The sequence below is a fragment of the Lissotriton vulgaris genome, chromosome 12 (genome assembly GCF_964263255.1).
Source record: "Lissotriton vulgaris chromosome 12, aLisVul1.2, whole genome shotgun sequence".
Taxonomy (NCBI): Eukaryota; Metazoa; Chordata; class Amphibia; order Caudata; family Salamandridae; genus Lissotriton; species Lissotriton vulgaris.
Genome location: NC_141700.1, coordinates 766,995,826 through 767,017,630, shown reverse-complemented (window position 1 = coordinate 767,017,630; position 21,805 = coordinate 766,995,826). Strand labels below are relative to the sequence as shown.

The following is a 21,805-nucleotide window of genomic DNA, read 5'->3' as shown; positions in this document are numbered from 1 at the left end:
TGTAGTGGGGATGCATCTGTGCCACCTGCACCATACATGCATGGTAGGGGGGGACCCTTGGGACTCTGTGATCAACTCGTAAGGCTATGGGTGAAGGGGTGTCTGGTGCGGACCCCGAAAGTCTGCTTCCCAGGGCATTTACGTGTAGGAGGCTCCGACTCGATATGGCTGTCCTAATCGTGCATTGTACTGGCTCGATTAGAAATCGCCTCCATTGCACGGCATTGTTTGCTTAAGGACGAGATGTACGGAGCGGTTCGGACCTGGAAACGGTTCGGTCGGTGATTTCGCATTTCTCGCATCGTACTTGCTCGCTCGTACAGCTGCATGAGTCGGTCGGAATACATGTATACAGTTCGTACGTTTCCCGGCTGGATCGCGCTCGGAGCTCTTCCGAGCGGGATCGGAATCAGCCCCTAAGTGTTAAATCAGCAAATCTTTTGACCACTAATTCATTTGACAGCTTATGAGGGCTCTCTGCGCTGGTGCCACTCATGACTGCATTGCAACACCACTTCATTGTGAGGTGGGGTTTGATATAACTTTTTACCTGGTATGGTGGGTACGTTTAGTATTTTATTGATAATACATTCAATACTACTAACTTTTGTTTATAGGTTGGAAAAATTGATGGAAAACAGATGAGGACGACTACATTTGTTATTAGAAAGAATCTAACAGTTGAGCAGGCCACAATAGAGGTAAGTCTCTTATTACGCTTTTTGTAAATAAAAAAATTAATAATTGGACATGAATTCTTATGGACTTTCCCCCCCCATTTTCCATTACAGATCACCTAGAAAAACGAATACTCTGACAACTATATCGTCTTACTTCCTGTATTATTGTTAAAGGAATAAGAAATGCAGTTTGTAGTCACACTGTGAGTTCTTTAGCAAGGGTTACCAACCAAAGAAACTCTATTAATTTCCCTTTTTCGTATCAGCACACAACTAAGTTAAACTCTTTTGTACTGAATGATGTTCTAAAATTTTGTGAACCATTTGCCATTTTGAACCATAATAATCTTAGGTCACAATTTCATTTTTTCTGCTCTTCACTGGTTTATTTAGTAGAATGTGTTAGAGGATATTCTGTTCTGTTTGGGTTACACTTCCTTTTCTCTCTGGTGCACGTTTTGTGGTCTCAGTTTACTTTTTTGCCCCAGAGCACGGATGCTCTATCACAGATACCGTCTAGACACACAGCATACTATTTTTTCTTTTTTTTACATTTGACTGTCCTATCAGATATTGTTTTAATAGTACTGCGCTACTTGGCATGTGTAAGGAATATTATAAATCTGCAATGATGGTCGCTCTTCGATTCACTTTTAAGTTCTGCTTGTACCATTAACAGCACGCAATGCATACAGCCGATGTACGAAATGAACAGATTTCAAATGTGAGGATGGTCTCACTTACGTTGTTTTCATATTTCTTTAATACATATATCCTTTAAAAAGTGCCATTGGGGATAAAAGGCGTGCCAGCTGATGATCATGTGATTGGTAGGAAGTGTGTAAACACAATAAAGACAATGGAAATATATCAAATGGTCTTGGACTTATGGACTGACTTTTCTGGTTATTTGTTCTCAAATAGTGTTGTTTAAACAAATTGTTGGAGTGCTCCAGTATATTTTTGTAGGATATTGTGGTTTTTATACTTTATTATACTTTGGAGTAATTTTGGAGTAACACTATCATTACTATCATTACTATCATTGCCCTTACAGACAGCAGGAGCGTATACTGTGGTAGCACAAGTCTTTGAATAAATATTCTTTCTGTAGACTTTCTACTCTGACTGGTTGAGTGCTGTGCGACATCTGTTGTTATTTTCACTCCTTTCTATCTGTATTCAATATACTGTATAACTAAATAAAGAATCCCTCTTGTGTAGACTGTCTGAAGTTGTATCAGGAAGAAGTTTGCACTCCTTGAAAAGAATTAATATTTTTCAAACCTTTCACAAACAGAGTTTTGTGCTATTTTATTGTTTTTCCTACAATTTCAGACTTCGTTTGATGACATGTTTAAATGTTGTTATGCGCTACCTTTTTGTTAGTCCATGGAAAATGTACATTTTCCTTTATTGAATGGCTACTTTGCTAATTCTGCTGGTGTTTGTTGCTTTCTACTAGATTGTATAAATAGTATAAAGCATTTTAACAACGTCTTTGGCACCTCACCATTAATGCTCAGATTTCTGTCTGTTCTTTGCAGGTTGTTAGACATACCACTTGTTCAATGTTTTCCTTACACCTATGGATTCTGTAAAGTTAGTCATGGCACTTCCACATAATTCTCCAGCCTGAGCACTGACGTTCTCAGAATAGTGTAAACACTCAATCTCAGCCTTTTGGCTTGTGCAATCCCTTTTGTAAACCATAAACCATAAAAAGCCTTCAATGATCATCATTAAAGTAAGATCTGCCATTAACTTTGGACATTTTGTCCCAGACCTGCCAACAGACGAATGGGAAAGTCCTTTGTTCCAAATCTCAAAGGTGACAAGCTATGTGCAGCTCTTAGAATTCAGTCCTGTGACCTGCAGTTTCTCAATATCTTACGCCAACAGAACCTTACGGTAACCTGAGGGAGCTACATGAGAGCATACTAGTAGGCCTTGCAGATGAACACCTGCGAATGGTCTATACTTAACTTTCTTGCTTCCTAAGACCTTTTGTACATTGGAGATTAAAAAGCAAGGACTTTGGACATTTTAAATAAAAATACTACAGGAAAGTAAAAACATTACTAGTTTCAATAACAATTTCCAAACTGCAGCTTACATCAAGTGGGGTTTTCTTCATTGCCGTGCATTCTATGTACAGAAACCATTGCTGCAACTGTACCAAGTTGGAGCCACTGGTAAATGGCTGTCTGGAATATGTTCCACAGATTTTATTTCAGATATCAAAACACACCACCCATAGATGGTGCCTTAGCCAACAACCTCTTCCATGCATTCACTATAGAATAACTACTTGCTGAAGAAACTAGAAATGCATTGGGGCCTCATTAAAGACTAGAAAGACACTATAGAAAGAATACAATGGAATGCTGACTGGTGAGATTCCAATAAAAGAGAAGAGCAGGTAATTTTGTGTGACAGTTTTGAAGTACTGTGGACGCTATGAAAATCGATATGCCATCAGTATTCTGACTTTTTATGGAGGAGTGAAAGGTGATGGAGGCATAAAAATCAACCATTGAGAAAGTGAATGAAAGAATACACAGGCTGGCATTTGAAATTAAATGGAATAAAAGCATGTTATCATGGCCATTATAAAGACCAACATTCCAAGTGAAAGTGCTCAGTCGCTGTTTACTAAGCAAAACTTCTTTTAATTGAACATATGTTTCAGACATAAAACAATACGATACATACACTGGATGCAATGAAATATACGTTGGTTAGGAGGGTCACACGTTTCCCAGACCCTATGCAGCCTACCATTGTAATCATCTAAATCCCGAGAACTGGAATATTTTAGGCGATATGAACTGCTTGGCAAGTGTTACCTCAATTGAGAAGCATTGAGAAAGGCATCATTGCCGAAACGCATCTGCTGAAATTAAAGGATTAAACAACATTCTCTGCAAGTGCTCCCCATTGTTTCTGGGCAATATAAATCTTGGGAGTTCTACCCTCATGTACGGTAGCACACGCTGAGAGTGGAAGAGTGGAAGTTGGAGGGTATATATATAGATTTTCATCCAAAGACAGTGTGTTTACAAGAAATAGCAATTTGTTACATTATGCTAATCAACGCCATCAAGAGTTCTTTTTCATATTATTGCCTATTAACCAATAAAATAAGAACCCCTGGATAATTTCTCCATCTTCCAAGTTATGCGTACCTCTCGATTGTTGTGTAAAACTGTGTTCTTCCTTATTTAAATCACCTTCAAACACAACAAACAGCTTCACACTGTTTACTCTACTTGGTGACCTTGACTTCACTATCCTCTTACAGCTTACCAACTTGGATGCATTCATATATTCCATTAAGTTTGTTCAATTTGCCTTATTTTAATCTGTTGTACATGTCCTTTTTTTGCCATTCATCTCTGCCCTTAATTTTATGATTCAATTACTTTTCACATCAGCGCCCCATTCCTCACAGGAAGTTTCACTGTATTTTTTGTAACTTACACCTTTCACAATCTTAAAACTTCGTTCAAACCACCTTCATTCTTAGTTGGTTTCTTTTCACTTACAGGCTTTCACAAAGACATCCTTTCAGCTTCACTGCACATCTTTAGGTCCCTTTCTTGATTTTATATCCCTTGCCCTTTGGCAGGGTCACATTTTGAAATTTAGCGTTTTATTATCTTTATTATTGACATATGTTTTTTTTCTTCTCTTTTTCTGTCACCCCTTCTTGTATCTACACATCCTGTTACTCTTGTTCCCCATTCCTTCCTCTCCAACGTCACTACCAAGATTTTCATTTTTTGGTCCATTCTTCCCCTCCACTTTTACATTTCATTAAATGTAGAAATAAAACAAATGGACTCAAATATGACTTTGCTAACCTTTTGCCCGCTGAGGAAAACTCCAGTCTTCCCAGTCAACAATTTTGAATTCCTTCTTTTTGTTCTCCCTATCTTCTAAATATTTGCCCTACCGCCACACCCATTAGTTGATACTTATTACTTATTGATATCTGCTCACACAATCCAGATTTAACATCTGATGTTTATTTGAATTTGCTATTCATCACTTCATGTTTTATATCGCATTTTCATTCCTACTCTATTGATTTGTCTGACTACCAAAAAGCAGTACTCAGTATCTACACCAGGCTCACTGATCTAGTGTTGCCTTTTCCCCTTTTCACTTATTTACATATACCAATTCTTTGGATTGAGCCTTTTACCTTTTCTAAATTTTCTTTTACCATACGCATATTACAACTTTTAAATACATTGCCTAATTGTGCACTTCTTTCATTGCGGGTCTTCAACCCTTGCTCCTTTCTCTAAGTCTAGCTCAATGCATTTTACAAGGGAACGAAATCACTGACATTAACGCCACATTTTACACTTTTACTTTTATTTTTCCTTCCACCAGCCTTCACTTATGATCCTTTTCACAGTTTCAACAACTCCAGACTGCAATCTCATTCTATTCCCACTCGTTTTGTGCAGCCATTATTCCGCACTTTAGTATTTTGAACACTCACATTGTTTTAATCTAAGATTCACTTTTCTCGTTTTCGGGAAAACCATATTTACATCTTAAAATGCCCATTTGTTGATATCCCCTTCACAGTACTCGCCCCGGAGCTTATGTCCTTTGGAGTCACTCATACTATGCACCTTTGTAACTCCATACATTCCCACCTGTTGTTTCTCCCCACCATCCCCTCCATTCACGCATACCCTGTGTTTCTTCCCCATTCCTTATCTCCACGCCCACTCCCTTTGTGTTGCTTCCCAACCCCTTCTCTCCACACCCACCTCCTTCATGTTGCTTTCCTCATTGCTACTGTCCATGCCTAAGTCCTTCATGTTGCTTTAACCCCTTTGCCGCGGCCGCGATTTTGCGGCAGTGCGGCACTCCAACAAAATGGGCAGGGCCGCGTCGGCCGTTGGCCGACGGCAGCACTAGCGAGGTAGTTCTGCTGTCGGCCAACAGCCGATGGCAGCACGCAAGGGGTTAACATCCATTCTTTCCATGATCACATCCTTCCTGGTGCTTCCCTATCCCTTATCTCTATGTCTCCATGCACACATCCTTCATGTTTTCCCCATTCCTTCTCTCCAGGCCCACGTCCTTGAAGGTGAAATTAAATGAAAATGCAATTTGTAAAGCTCATCTAATACCCAGTGTGTCTAGGTGCTGACTCAGAGAGGAGAGTGCAGTGGGAAGGAGGATAGAGTTATTGGTTAAAAAGCCAGGTTTTGAGTGGTTTCCTGAAAGCTAACAGCTTAGTTTTCCTTATCAATTCCAGGGGAAGGAAATTCCATAGTCTGTTTGTGCACACCCAAATTTCTACCGCCCTAGCCAGCCTTTTTGTATTTGGGCACTTTAAGATTATGTGCTGAAGCTGACCGCAGCGGCCTAGGTGGAATATACCAAAGAAAACTGTGCTTAAGGTACTAAGGGCCAATGCCATGGAGTTTTTTAAAGGGATTCACAGAGCCTTAAAATCAACGTGCTTTCCGATTGGGAGCCAATGCAGGCGCCCAAGCATGGAAGAAGCAGATTAGTGCTTAGGAATGCCCAGAAGCAGATGGGTAGCTGCATTTTGTACAATCTGTACTTTAGTCAGACACCTTTTCCTGATATTGACGAACAAGACATTGCCCTAGTCGACCTTTGAGAGTACAAGGGTTGAAGTCTCAGTTTTGTGTTGGTTTCACCATCCGCACCCTCCTTTTGCTTACCCTTGTCCACATAGTTTATCTTGCAATCCACAAAACATTAACTGCATGTTAAGTTCACAAATTGTTCCTTTTGACTTCACGCTTCTATCTCCAGTGTCAACAAAAGTCTTGGATATGTTACAAAAAACATGAATGTTGATCTTTTGGGCAATGAAGACACAAACTGTAGACTTCACAGAACATAATTCTCATTTGTTTTTCTTTTCCCCAAGCTTTTGTTATTACTGTTTTAAAATGCATTTTGCCAAATATAGTCACTTTCAAACCTTTTCACACTTTTATTGTCTAATCCTTAATTTGAACCACTTTACTTTAAACAGCTGCATTCTTACAGTGCTTTGCTGTTTATCACAATGATATAGTCAGAAGTTAATATATGTCTTCCGTCCTATGCAAGGACATTTTTGTGTATTATAGCCAATATGCCATAAAATGTCAATATGCTCTTTTCTCTGTTTCGCAACACTATATTTACGCCTTAATATATCCATCCTTCTCTTTTAGCCACCAGCTTCTCTTCAAATACCAACCAGGTGCATACATTTGATGATCTAAAACAAACATTCTTTTGCCTTTACTTTTACATGTGTTCTTTATGTTGCTTTGCTGGGTATGCATCGGTTTCCCCATCCTTCACCACCATTTTTGTGGTCTTAATGTTTTCTCCCCCATTTGTCCCCTCCATGCATGCATACTTTGTGTTTGCTTCACCCATCAGTCCCATCCATTCCAACATCTATGTGTCCTACAAAGACTCCATACAATCCAGATCACAGCAGCCAGATAGATCCTTAACCTGCCCAAGAGGACATACATCACCCAGGACCTTAAAAACATCAACTGGCTCCCTATCCAGAAGAGATGCAGTTCAAGCTCCAGACCCACACATACAAAACCCTCCACAACCAAGGACCAGACTTTATGTTGCTTCCACCGTCCGTCCCCTCCATACCCACATGCTTTGTGTTGCTTCATCCATCTGTCCCAACCGTGCCCTCATCCTTCGTTTCCCTTGCCCTATTGTTTCCCTTCGTTGTCACGTACTTCGTGTTGCTTACCGCATCCATTCTCTCATGCCCACATCTTTCGTGTTGCGTCCCCCACCCATTCCCTTCACACGTTTTTGCCTGCTTTTTCATTCATTTCCCACACTCCTTATGTAGTCGTTATTATGTACCTAAATATTTTTAATGCGTGCATACCTTTAATATTGCTATGCATATTTTTTGAGTACTTACATTTAAGATGCGGAGTCCTTCATTTGCAATACACATTTTTTAAACCTGAATCAGCAACTAATATAGCCTCATAGCCTGCCATAGCGGGCTATACCGGCTATTAAAGGCCCACTCCCGTGTTAAAGGCCTGAGCAGAAGGCGAGGGAGTTTAACAAGGGACGGGACTTTAATAGCCGGTATAGCCCTGCTACAAAGGGCTTTAAGGCTATTAGTACATTCTGCCACTAGAGGGCAGAATGTTCTAACAAATAAAACAAAGGCTTCTCGAAGCCCTCCAGCTCCGATAGGCCTTTGTAAAACATTGGAATTTTGCTCTGCGGGCCTTTACTGGTCCATAGAAGCAGGGAGCACTCTATTGTCTAAAATGAAGGTCCCAACATTCTAATGTTCTAATAATTATTAATGCCGCTTTCATGTGTGCAGCTGCTGATTTACCAGAGGCATTACCTTACCTTTAAGGCATATTTCATACATCTAATAACCCTTTCCTAACACCAATCAAACTCTATATATCCTCGCTGCTTATAACTTCACACGCCCTCTTTCCCACCGCCCCTATACCATTTCTGCAAGATCATATTTGTCTAAGCCAGCGCTAGTTCGGCCTTTCCATTTCATTGGCACTCCTGCACCATAAGTTAGTCACAGTTCTTTCCTTGCTCCCCCTTTGAATATGTTATCTTAGTAACTTTAAATCATGGATTCTCACACCCTTAGTGGGCGCTTTCCAGCTTCTTAATAGGCATGAATTCCACTTTACTCTGCACTTTTATCCATTTCCAAGACACATTATATAGTTTGTGCATTTCCTCCATACACTTTTCATTTGAACTTTCGAAAGCATCTCTATGCGTTTACGAAAGAATTTGTCAGCCCTCCACTTTCTTTTTGGTAGTGTTTTATTCTCCTTTCCAATCGCAATCATCAGTACAATTCATTTAATTTCCTATTCACAATCTATGATTCCCTTACATTTACATGTGCATTATCAAAAGGAAACAACATTCATTCTTTTGCTAAACAAATTAGAAACTAAGCCAATGAAAATACAGTGAAAAAAGAATGTGACATTTTATTACAGCGTGTTAAATGCACTGTTAATCCTATTTTACTGCTATGGCATTGGAGCTTTTCTCTTCTCTTTTTCACCCATAATTCAATACATTGTCTATCCCCTTCCTGCTTGACAAACCACCCTTCCTATATATTTATCTTTCTTCCTCTGTTTCTCACAACTAATTAACTCACACTTCTATGCTTTCCTCTCTTAGAACTGATGTAAAAAGCACATCTCAACTGTCCAATTGTAAAAATACAATGCTATTCTTTAATGTTATAAACAACCCTCATTTCAAGATGTCTCTATTATTTTCTGTACTGCTGCATTTCTTTAGTCACACTTCCTTCTTTGCTCCTCCATTGCTTATTTCCCTTCTTATCTCTTAAGCATGCATTACATTCTACCGGTGATGGCAAATTCACGCTTCCTAGCCACCCTTCCCTTTTAGTAACTTTTCTTTTTGAATTCCTCCTCCCTCTAATGCTTACAAGACAATGCTTCATTTTCCATAGTTTTTCTTATTTTGAAGCAGACATCCTTCCATTCTCCACCATTGATCCTTTGTAATTCTTCACTCTTCTTTATGCACTTTCACATCTTTACTCGATGGCCTTTACTCTTTTCTACATGCATTAATCATCATTTACTGTGCGCTTTCATTCCTTTTATGCAGTGGCGCCTCCGCCGCTAAACCGGAGGAGCATCGCCACCATGCTCATTGAGCAGTGCAAAAGAAAATGAGAATAAGTTATTATCACTTTACTTTTCTTTGCGAGACTCCAGCTAGGTCGGGTGGGGTGGGGCTGGGCTTGCCGCAGTTAGAGGGAGCAGGAGCGGTTTGCACACCCTCCTAAGTGCGCATAAAGGCTTGGCCGGCCCCAAAGAGTCATGCACCCTTGGCATATTCTCCACTGGGCTGTGTTGCACAGCCCAGTGGAAAACATGTCCAGCCCGCCAGGTACTGCCTGAGCAGCCAAGCAGGCCGCTCAGACCAATCATGACGATGCTCCTGCAGCGTTGTGATTGGCTGGGAGAGTACAGGAGCCTGGATGCTTCTGGTGGCAGAGAGCGAGGATGGAGGAGAGATGTGCGGCGGCGGCAGCGAAGAAGGTACGTTTTTATTTTTTATTTTTACATGCCTCACCCCCCTCCAACCCCACCACCCCTGTACTGAGGCAGCCGCCACAGCTTTTACACTTTGCTACTTAAAAATGATTTGCTCTGCCTTTTCATGGATTGGCGAAAACAGTTTCTCAACTTCACTCTGCACGTTGTTTATTTGACAGAATCCTTAATTTAGAATGACTGAATAACTACACTTTAATTGACAGATTTTTTATACACTTTTCAATAACTTTTAAACCAGTTTCTTCACTGAATGGCAACACATATCTCTATTACATCTTAGTCCAAACTAGAATTGTTATCATCTTCCAAATACAGCTATGGCATCTTTACATATATTTCACTACTTCCACTAAAATCAGAAAGAAATAAGACACAATTGTAAATGTATCCCTCATTTCAATCTCCATCCCACTTCCACACAAATCTAACATCCTTCTGTACTCTTCCAATGCTCTGTAATTTTTTTTTAATATTTGTCTATGGATCGAACTATCAAATAACTTAGGACGCTGCCCCCGCAGGGATTACCTACGGTCTTCCTTAGAGAACCTCCAGATAACAGGGTTGTGGGAGCTCCCAACGTCTTTCTGTGTCTTCGAGAAACACTGAAACAAATATGTGAATGCTCTATCGGTACTGGAAGACAAAAATATCTCCTCAAAGCAAAACCTTGGTGCAAAAGAACTATGGGTTTCAACTGGTCTACCTACATGAAATCAAAACTAATACGCTTGCGTTTGGTCAGTGGTTAATTTATGAAAAAATAAGTGCTGGACTCTCGTCAGGGGAAGCTTGCACGAGCCCATTGCTCCTATTAGCACCGCCTATAACAGAAATAACTACTAACCATAAAACCCTACAAGTGGGGAGAGGATATGGTGTAATGGCCAGAGTTGCTGACTTTGGAGCTGGGCAAGCAGGTTTGAGGCTCAGCGTAGACTTAAGATCCTGTGATTCTGGGCAACTCACTTAATCTAACCATTCCAACCATAAATTAATGTGTCCTTAACTGGTGCTCATGAAAAGTGCACCAATACCATTTGGGTCGATTTTGCTCTGTAAGCACTGGTGTTGACGTGTAAGTGCTGGTACTGAGCACCAGAAAACACTTGCTCAAATTAAACACTGTGTTTGGGAGTCTTCCCAACCCTAGAACTGTGCCCAAAACGGCTTGGAACTGGAAACAATATCCTCTGCAGAAGTTGTTGCCAAGCCCCTGAAACTGTCAAGCACGTCATTTGCATCTATTCAGCATTCCTGAATGAGCACCAATATCTTTTGTGATACAGTTTTACATGGTTAATAGTAGAAATATGACAACAAGCAGTAATTGCATGCATTGATGGGGGAAACACAAGTCTAAATGTGCCGATGAATACCTTTTGGACATTTGTGTCCAGCACCATACTTAACTATTATGTAATCGGCCCACATAAAACTACAATTAATGGCCCTGCGTCTAGATAAAGTCCCACCCACCCTGGACCAGCCAATTTGGGCCCACAATGGACTAAAGACTGTAGACTATGTGGGAGCAGTAAAGAGGACCTTGTCCACCTTGTCTGTATTTGTCCGAATTTATCTCAAGCACGAGTCAGTTTTCTTAAAAAAAAGCCATGAACACGTGAGGCATATGAACATGCAGATCGGCAATTATGGCGACCTTGGACCCAACTGACACTCCATTGAATTGCCAACTAATAAAGTTCCTCTTTGCTCATGCACAAGCACTAAAAATTAACCCTGTGCCCTGCTTGCAAAAAGAAAATAAGATGGCCAACTCAGAAGCACACCGTACTCCCGAACACCATGCAGGATAACATCAGAACATTGGGAGGAACACTTTTCAGGGATTAATTAATGCTCCAGATTTACCAAACTGTAAACTATGCACGTTAAAATGTCTTCATTTTTTTAAACAATGTCATTCTTCACACATAATTATAGTAGAAACTAAAGGCTTTTTTCAATTTTTAGGAAAAGAAAAAAGAGGGGAAAAAAATAATGATTTCTTTTAATCGCAGCATTCGGTTTTAGTAAATGTATTGTTACGGTTTTAATCAACTGAAAAAATACACTTTTTAAATTGACATTTGTGTTGTCAAAAATTGTTTGCATCAAGAAATTCAGATGATAAAGCTATCTCACACAGTAGAGAATAGCTGGCTTCCCTCGGCTACACTATAGTTTCCAATCATGCGTTTCTCAGGTGAATTTTATTAATTTTATAGTTTAATATGTATTCTTCGCCCATCGCAACCTTTGCCAGCGACAATGAACACATTAAAACATGTGACTTTTATTAAGATTCTTATTGTAATTTAAATTATACATTTAATCAGTGTATTTTATGAAATGACTTTTAGTAACTGAGCATATAATAAATAAATGATTAAATAAATAAAATAACATCTAAGTAACATTTTTACAACACAACATTATCCACATTTTTATCACTGCAGATATCCATATGGCCATTTCTGTACCTCTTTATTACTCTATATTTTGAAAATAACTTTATAACAAATTATTTGTAATGTTACATTTATATGTACAGGAAACAACTTCAGATTAGAGATTCACTACTACTCACAACAATCAGGTAAATTGCAAATCTCTCCCTTCTTTGTATCTTCAATCCTCTTGTTGGATTTTTGTTATTGTGGCGTTCGTTTGTAAATTAATATTTACTTTATTTTTTTTATTTTCTTTGGTATTTGTATTGTTTGAACTTTCTCTCCTATTTATCTTCTAGAAAAAGCAGGTATACTTCATACATTTCCTTAATTTACAATTCTCTACTTTGTGCTATAGCTACCAGAAGGCTGGGAAGTATTTAATTAATTTAGTGACTTTTGTATTATTATTGCGTGAAATGGAAGACCACCCATTACAAATAAACATTACTTCATCATTATTCTCCATTTTGCTCTTTCTTCTTCTAATTTAAAATCTCTGAGGATGTTTTGTTCTTCTAAAGTTTCAAATCTATAGACCCGATTCACAGAACTGACTTAAGACAAAATCCTAAACTACTACCATTTTGGTATTCACAGAAGGCACTTACTCATTTTGGTATTCACAGAATGCACTTACTCATTTTGGCATTCATAGAAGTTAGGAGTCCTAACTTTACTACTCCTAAACTGCGAAAAATACTAACTTTAAGACTTTTGGTATTCACAGAAGGCATTTAGGAGTCCTAAAATAGGACTACTAACTTTACTTCTCCTAAACTGAGAAAAATCCTAACTTTAAGGCTTTCGGTATTCACAGAAGGCATTTAGAAGTCCTAAACTTAGGACTACTAACTTCTCTGAATACCGAAATGAGTAAGTGCCTTCTGTGAATACCAAAATGAGTAAGTGCCTTCTGTGAATACCAGAATGGTAGTAAGTTTAGGATTTTATTCTAAGTTAGTTCTGTGAATCGGGCCCTATATCTTGCAAATTAATTCAAGGAGTTTGCTCTCATTGTTACTCGGCAGAGGAGAATCAGCCCCCTTGATCCTGCTTGACCTCTCCACAGTCTTTGACACTGTCTACCACCACACATTCATTGATTGAATGCGCCATATTGGAATCTTTGGCAAAAGTAGCCTCTTTTTGTACTTAGACCTAGATTTTTGTGTGTTGCAACAACAATATTTTACCTGGAAATCCGTTTTTCTACGCCTTTTCATCTCACTGGAGGAAGTACACTACACTATAAGTAATTGATTGAATGTTTAATACGCTAGTGCACACTACCCCTCTCACTTCGTTCCAACCCGGACCTGCTCTTATTCCGTAAAAAGCTGAAGACTTTATTATTCGCCAAAGCCTCCGAGCACTAATCTGTCACTCAGCATGTCTCTCCAATTCTTACCTCAGCGCTTGGACGCCCTTGGGCAGCAACCGCGCTCTAGAAATCTATTTCTAATTCTAATTCTAATTCTAATACATATGTCTAAATATATTTTTTCAGTTTAAGAAAATCTTTATTCAGCTATATTGCAAGCCATAAAAGAATACTTCATAAAAAGTAATTTCTGATTAAAAAACACAATAAAATTAAGAACAAATAAGTACAGACATCAAAAAGAAATTTTCCAAAATAAGAAACAAATTAGCAGATGTCCAAAAACCAAATTCCTCAGATGGATATCATAAATCTGGGCACAACAATATTTGTGTTGAAAAGTTGTGAGGAGACTAGGAGAGGATCTACATACATGATACTTATTAACAACAATTTCAGACATCATCATTTATAAATGCATAAGTCCTGAGAACCAATTAATTATAAAAACATAGAAAATCATTTCCCAACTATATTCCGAAGACGTACTGCAGAGGAACTATATTTGTAAACCATGAAACAAATAAATTCATCCTTTAAAAGCTGAAGATATTTCAAGGCAGCCTGACATTTTCTTATAATTAGGAATTTTAAAAGAGGTATTAGGAAGAGACGCTGTGAGTTCTAATCTATTTCTTTTTATATATATTTAAATAACATATATGTATATAAATATTTTTATTCCCACCCAAAAATCCATATCCATAAAAAAATCCTTAAAACCCAAGACGAAAATAATCCTGCGGCCTCCCTAAACCCAAAACCACACACAGACACACACACATACACACACACACACTCACACACACAATAAAGTGCTAGAGTGGTAGAGTCCAGGCCCCTCTTAGAATTTGAAATTGTGTTCGAGATAGCTAGCAGAACAGGCAATTTCATCCACTTAAGACTACAAGGTAAAAGACTATTTTTCTCTCTGCCCTTCCGAGTTGTTCACCTTAGTTTTAGATTCTGACAGCAGCTCAGTTTCATGTATATAAATCCCCAAATCAATGTGAGGTAAAATGCTACAGCAACTTCACAGCACCCCTGGAAGTAGGCACAGAGGGTACTTCATGGATGGTAAGTTGAAAAGGCATGAGGCCCTCACAAAAGAGCTTTAAGAGCCTTAGCTAGACTTTAGGTTGCCCAGTGCAAGAAAAAAGGAGTCCAGAGATGAAAGACTTTCCATTTTAATAGAAAATCCTGTGCACGCTTGCACAATAGAGATTTTTCCAGCACTACAGTGATAGCCTTAGAACTCCACCATAAAGGCAGACACAGATGTTACAACTGTGTACTTTGTTATCATAAATACACAAAGTATGATAAATACACACCAGACAGTGCTGGTCTCCCTCCAATAACTCTTAAGTGCTGCAGTGAAAGAAGGAAAAGTTCTCAGCCTATGTTTATATATGAATATATTATGCATAAATATGAATATGTGTGTGTGTCTAGTAGGTAGTTATAGTTAGGACCTATTATCCATAGGAAATCTGCAACATTCTATTCCCAATAACTTTGGCGCCGATTGATGAATCTTTGCGAAATTTTCCAAACGTTTGGCCAGCTTTTGTCATTTTTTTTTTTTAAAGAGCCGGCAGGTGCGTGTAGGGTGCACGGACAATGCCGTAAAAAAAAATTTAAATTAAATTAAACTGAGCTTTTTTTATAATTAGCCCCCGGGGGAGCTAAATACCGGGGACAAAATTATTAAATGGTAATATCGTCCCCCCCGGGATAAAAAAAAGAAAAAAGGTGGCGGGAGGGGTCCAAGGTCCCCAAAACCACAGGGACCACCACCCCGGGGCTTTATGTATTGTGGGAGGGAGACTGCGTGGCCCCCCTCTGGGAGCACTCGAGGGCCCCGTCACCCCCAGGGGCTATAAAAAATAATGGTTGGGGGGCTGCAAGGTCTCCAAAGCCCTGGCGACCACCACTCCCCGGGGCTTTATGTATTTTGGGAGGGCCGCCTCCTGCAGTGTCCATCCTGCCCTCCCATAGCAAGGAAATCTGTTCTCTCTTTCAAAGATTTCTTTTGAACATGGGGAGCTGCATGTTAGTAGTTCCCCATGTTGAAAAGCAGTGCCGGCTCCCAAATGCGAAGAAGTTGTGCACCAAAGGCCGTGGAGTCGTGCACCCTACAGATTATGAGTCGTGCATCCAGTGCGTGCACACCAGGGGGTCGCAGTGAGCGCCGCGCTGGGTGCGCGACTTCTAATTTTGCTGTAAAAAATAGCTCCTATCAGTAATTTCCAATATCCCCGGTGACCCCATCCCCTGGGGCTAATATAAAATGTTGGGGACCGTGGGGGGAGCCACAATGCCCCCACGGTCCCGCCGGCTCCCCGCGTCCTTCGGGAGCCGGCATTGCTTTTTCACATAGGGAGATGCTAACTTGCATGTGGGAAAGCAATCTGGTTTGGATTTTGGAAGTGAGAACAGATTTCACTGCTCTGTCTTTCAAAATGCAAACCAAGTTTGCTATGGGAGGGCGGGAGCCGCAAGACTTCCGCACTCTGATAGCAAACAGCAGTGTCCCGGGGGAAGGCACCCCAGGAAACTGCAGGAGCCAGCCCTGGGGCGTGGCGGTCCCCAGGGCCCTCGCGGGCTCCAGACAGAGGGCCACGCAGCCTCCCTCCCACAATACACAAAGCCCTGGTGGGTGATGGTTTCCGGGGCTTGAGGGGGGTCGTTGAGGCCCTTCCACTTCTAATTTTGCAATGGGGGGGGGGGTCTCTCCAACCATTTATTTTATAGCTCTGGTGGGTGGCTCTCACTGTTGCATAGCAAACAGCAATGTTGAGAAAATCTTTCGGTAAGATAACAAAGGATTTTGTAGTCCATTTTCGGCTTTTTTGTTGTAGGTTGCAGCCATTAAAGCAGCGACAATTTTAACTCCATCTTTGTAAATATGCCACTAAGTTTTGTAATATGAAAAGAAACACCAGTGCACCTCCGAAACAGTCTCTTTGATCCCTTGGCTTATTAAGCGTTTCATCAGTAATCCATGTCCTTGGTCAAACAGTCAATTTCATAACACCAGTTGCTGTAACAAATTCAAGCTTTTAGTTTTCACACTTTATGGTCCACAGCCGACGCGCGTTTTGCCCCCTTTGGGCTTTCTCAAGGCTGTCAATCATACATGTAACAAGAAAAGAAAGGCTGTGTTAACAACAAGGACCCCCTGATGTGGATCAATATCCTGGGACAGGGTAAACAATATATGCAAAATAACACTCCCAGGCATACATTTAAAGTAACTACACAATAGATTAAGCAAACAAACTAGTTCAGTTTAGAAAATATCCATTTTTAATTTGATTAAAAAGGGATGATAAAAATCAGTGCATTGATACAAAATGATAAAATGACATTATAGTGATACATGTGTATTCACAAAAAAAGGGGTTAAAAAGAGATTAGATGGTATCCAGTCGACGCGTTTCGACATAAAGACTATGCCTTCATCAGGACTTTTACCATCAAGTTTCTGTAAAAGAGATCATAATAATGTTTTACTCTTTAAGCCTCCTACCGTGAAACATTATCACAGAACTAGTTACATGTTTGCTGCAACATTCTATTGGCAGATCATTATCATCAAATTTATGATGTACCGCTTTTAATAAAGAGAACAAATATCAAATGTCAAACACCTATGTCTATAGACAGATAAAAGAACAAGCCATGCTATGTTTCACATTAACAGGCAGGGAGATACAATGTAATGAAGTTTTTTACCCAAATACAACATTGGCACCTTTTACTGAAATATATTTATACATTTTGATATCTGCAAGGGCTATTTTCTTGATCATAGTACCTATTCTTGAATACAAAGACTACTTCTTATTTTTCATAATACATGTGTCATCAATAGTCTTAAATTATCCTCACTCGAATCATGATATTCTACATGTGAGTTTTAGGTGCTTCATCATGTTCTAATCATAGAGCCTACAAAAGATTTAATTAAAAGGTTAAGGGGGTGTAGAAAGATAGAAAGAAAAAGAAGAAAGGAAGTGTTATTCAAGTTATTCTTTTAAATATCTTATGCTTCCGTTCCCTAAAAGATTTTTTTCCCATAAACAGTTTCATGACACTTCTATTGTCCCTTTGTAAATGCATATTAAATGCCTTTATAGATTTTATACTTATTACAAAAGCAATATACAAGTATTTAAACTAACCCTTATTTTGATTTGTAAGACAAACCATGTATTACTTATAACTAATTTTGCGTTCTTACCAAAATTGTACTTTTGTACAAAGGCAATGTTGTTTTCATGTAGCGGTGCTTTAGCGCCTGATCCCTAAAGGGATACTGTAATTAAATTTTCTAGAAGAACAAGATAAAAAGCGGGTAAGTGATTTTATGTTCATTTTACTGTAAGATGTCACTAATGAAATGGCATGTTACTGCTCACCTTGCATAAATATTTCTGTATCTGTTTCTGTATCTGTTATACGCCTCCAGTAGGATATTCAATACATGGGTTTATATAAATCCAAAAAACGACAACTACCTATGGGTAAAAGAATGTATTTTTATTCTTGACGCCTTTACTACTCGTTATTTTTGAAGAACGACGCAATTTTAAGTTATCTTACCCCAAATAAATAGGGATACTTTCTTCCTCTGGGGTCTCTCTATACGAAGGACATCGCAGTTGTATCCTGATTTGTATAATGCGGTCCTGGCATATAAAACAAACGGATGTTACAAACTAAACTACGTGTTTATTTACAATCAGGTACGACTAACATCTGATTCACGCTTACCTAAAAATTAACAGGGCGTTGTATTTTTAAAAGAATGGGTAGGTCTCTCCTCAAGTTTGAACATATGCGGCGATGGCGGCGAGTTCTATATTCTTTTTTTCTGCCGTTCGCACGTTGTTCCTAACAAAGAAAATGCACACTCCTTATGTTATTCTGCTCGCTATCTAGATACATTTTAAGCGTTAGCGCATACACGGACTCTTACTTATTTACAATCAGGTACGGCTAAGTTCTAATCCATGCTTACCTAAAAATTAACAGGGCTCTGTATTTTTAAAAGAATGGGTAGATCTCTCCTCGTGGTCAGGTTTGAACATATGCGGCGATGGCGGCGTGTTCTATATTCTTTTTTTCTGCCGTTCGCACGCTGTTCCTAACAAAGAAAATGCACACTCCTTATATTATTATGCTCGCTATCTAGATCCATTTTAAGCGTTAGCGCATACACAGACTCTTACCGGCATAAAGTCCACGAGGGTTTGGCGAGTCTGCATGCACTGCTAGCGGGTCGGTTTTTCAAGATAGGATAACACCGCCATGCAGTTCAAAAGTTCTTTTTATAAGGACGGATTCTATTGGTTTAGTGAAAACCTTACTTCTTAAAGGTATAACCCCTATTTTCACATGACTCGTTTCCAAGGGATAGTCGACCTCTATTAAGGGATAGTCGAACAATTCTTTATATCCGTGTTTTCACTTTAGTTGATCAAAAAAATGTCCCAACGAAACAGGTGTTTAGGGAATGGGAAAACATTTGTTTATTTCGCGTGTTTGTAGTCTTTTTTCCTTCCCCCCCCCCCCCCCCCCCAAAAAAAAAAGAAACACCTATTTTTGAGTGACTCGATTATGTTCAGTTTGAGTAGATTTTTCATATAACTATTCCTTATTTTATTATTTCTAGTTAAACCTGACCTTATTATTTATAGGTGGGATCTTATTGACATTTAATTTATTATATTATTTCTAGTTAAACCTAACCTTATTATTTAAAGGTGGGATCTTGTTAACATTTGATTATAGAATTACAGGTTCTCATAGAATCGCATTCTCCCAAGGCAGTTCATTATTTAGGCCATGGCTGAAGGTCCTCAAAGAAAAAATCCAAAAAACTTCTCGTTTTTTCATATTTTTTCACCTCCCTTGGTGCTGGGTGTATTAATCTTTTCCAATATGCGCCATCGGATATCAGATGGGGCATGATGGAAATCTATAAAGTGTGCCACAAGAGGGGCTGCCAGTTTCTTCGTTTTGATTGCTGATCTGTGTTCGGTTAACCGAATTTTAATGGCTCTAGACGTTTCGCCCACGTATCCCATATTACATGGGCATACGAGCAAATAAATAACATTGTTGGTGTTGCATGTCCACAGATCATTCGCTTCAATATTGTATCCATTCAGTTGATACGTTTGTCCTGATATAATGCCATCACAAGAGTGGCAGGAGCCACATCTTGAGGTACCCTTTACAGGGTTCGCACCCTGTATTGATTTTTGTATAAATGGGAGTTTTTCAGAGATGCCAGTATATCTTGATCTCACCACGAGGTCCTTTAGGTTTTTGTTTCTCCGATGCGCATACATCGGTTTTTTAAGTTTGGGTTTAGATGATTCTATATTTAGTAAGTGCCAGTTTGCATTCACTATCTGCCTGATTGTTGCATTCAATGTGGAATGTCGTGTGACACAGACTAGTTTTGGTTCCTGAACTTCTTTTTTTGATCTTAAGAGTGCATCCCAATCATAGTATCGAGCCCTCTTATATGCCTCGCGAACTAGACGGTGAGGATATCCTCTGTCGAGGAATTTTTGCTTCATCTTTTCGGATTGGATATCATAATCTTTGATGCTCGTGCAGTTTTGTCTCACCCTAAGAAACTGTGAGAAGGGGATACCATCCTTCTGACTCCTAGGGTGATAACTCGAAAAATGGAGCAGGGTATTTCTCGATGTAGGCTTAGAATACAGGTCCACTTCCAGCTTGTTACTTTCGTTTTTAATGTATATATCTAAAAACTCAACTTTTGTTTCATCATTTCATTTTGGAATTTTGTAAAGCGCTTGGTAACGCACACCGGCGTGTCCCCGCGCTGAAGAGAACCTGGAAGAGAGTCAGAGGATTATAACAATGCTAGGCGGAAGAGATAGGTTTTGAGGGTTTTGCGAAATTTAGTCTCAGAAGGTTCGAGACGCATTTCAGTGGGGAGCAAATTCCAATTCTTGGCTGCAAGGAGCCTGAAAGATCTACCTCCCATCCGAGATTTACGGATTTTGGGGACAACAGCCAGACCCATCCCAGAGGATCTGAGCAGCCGCTCAGGTCTGTAGGGAGTAATAAGGCTGTTCAGCGGGCCGGGTGCTTTGCCTCCAAAGATGCGATGGCACATGCAGAGAGCCTTGAAGGTAATCCTTTCCCGGATAGGAAGCCAGTGAAGGGACCTCAAGGCAGCTTTAGAGGGTGCTCTCCTGGGGAGTCTCAGTACCAGCCGGGCTGTGGCGTTTTGTAGAACTTGGAGACGGTTGAGACTTTTGGCCGTAATACCCAGATATAATAGGTTGGCATAGTCAAGTCTCGATGTGACCAAAGCATGCACAAGAGTTTGTCTGGCACCAATCGGTAATAGGTCAAGGACCTTGCGAAGGCTCTTCAGTATCCCGAAGCACATTCCAACCACCCGGTTAACCTGGGGAGCAAAGGATAGATCAGAGTCGAATAGAACCCCAAGATTTTTCGCCTGGTGGCTCGGCGTGGGGGTAGAGCCCAGAGAGTCAGGCCACCACGCTGAGGACCACACAGACGGGCCTCCCCCTACCACGAGCACTTCCGTTTTGGACCCATTCAACTTCAGGCAGTTGTTGGACATCCAGGAAGCAAGTTCCTGCATGCAAGCCCTGAAGTTGAGTGCCGCAGTATCGGGTGCCCGTGACAACGAGATGACCAGCTGTGTGTCGTCAGCGTACGACACCAGCTGGATGCCATGCCTTTCCACAATGGTGGCAACAGGGGAGGCGTAGAGGTTAAACAGGGTGGGGCTGAGGGCCGAGCCCTGGGGAACCCCTTGTTCGAGATTGAACACCCGAGAGTAGTGTTCCCCCTGCCTGACCTGAAAGCCCCTCTCAGACAGGAAGGACTGCATCCAGCTGAGTGCCATCCCGTTTACCCCGCCATTGTTCAGACACTGCAGCAAGGTGGAGTGTGCTACAGTGTCAAATGCGGCACTTAGGTCGAGTAAGATGAGAGCCATGGTATGCCCCTCATCTACACCCTGCCTAATGGTCTCAGTTGCCAGGAGCATCGCAGATTCCGTAGAGTGACGCGCCCGAAATCCAAACTGGGTCGGATGGAGAAGGTTGG

The 21,805-nt window shown here is 40.1% G+C and overlaps 1 protein-coding gene across 1 annotated transcript in view; it reads left to right on the top strand.

The window, feature by feature from the left end:
- The first annotated feature begins 622 nt into the window (after positions 1–622).
- Positions 623–21,805, top strand: part of LOC147678642 (monocarboxylate transporter 13-like) — a 216,692-nt gene continuing 195,509 nt past the window's right edge. Inside the window, exon 1 of the mRNA XM_086946088.1 lies at positions 623–701. Within this exon, the coding sequence (XP_086802214.1) occupies positions 642–701 (60 nt within the window). The 5' untranslated portion in view covers positions 623–641. The remainder of the gene's footprint in view (positions 702–21,805) is intronic.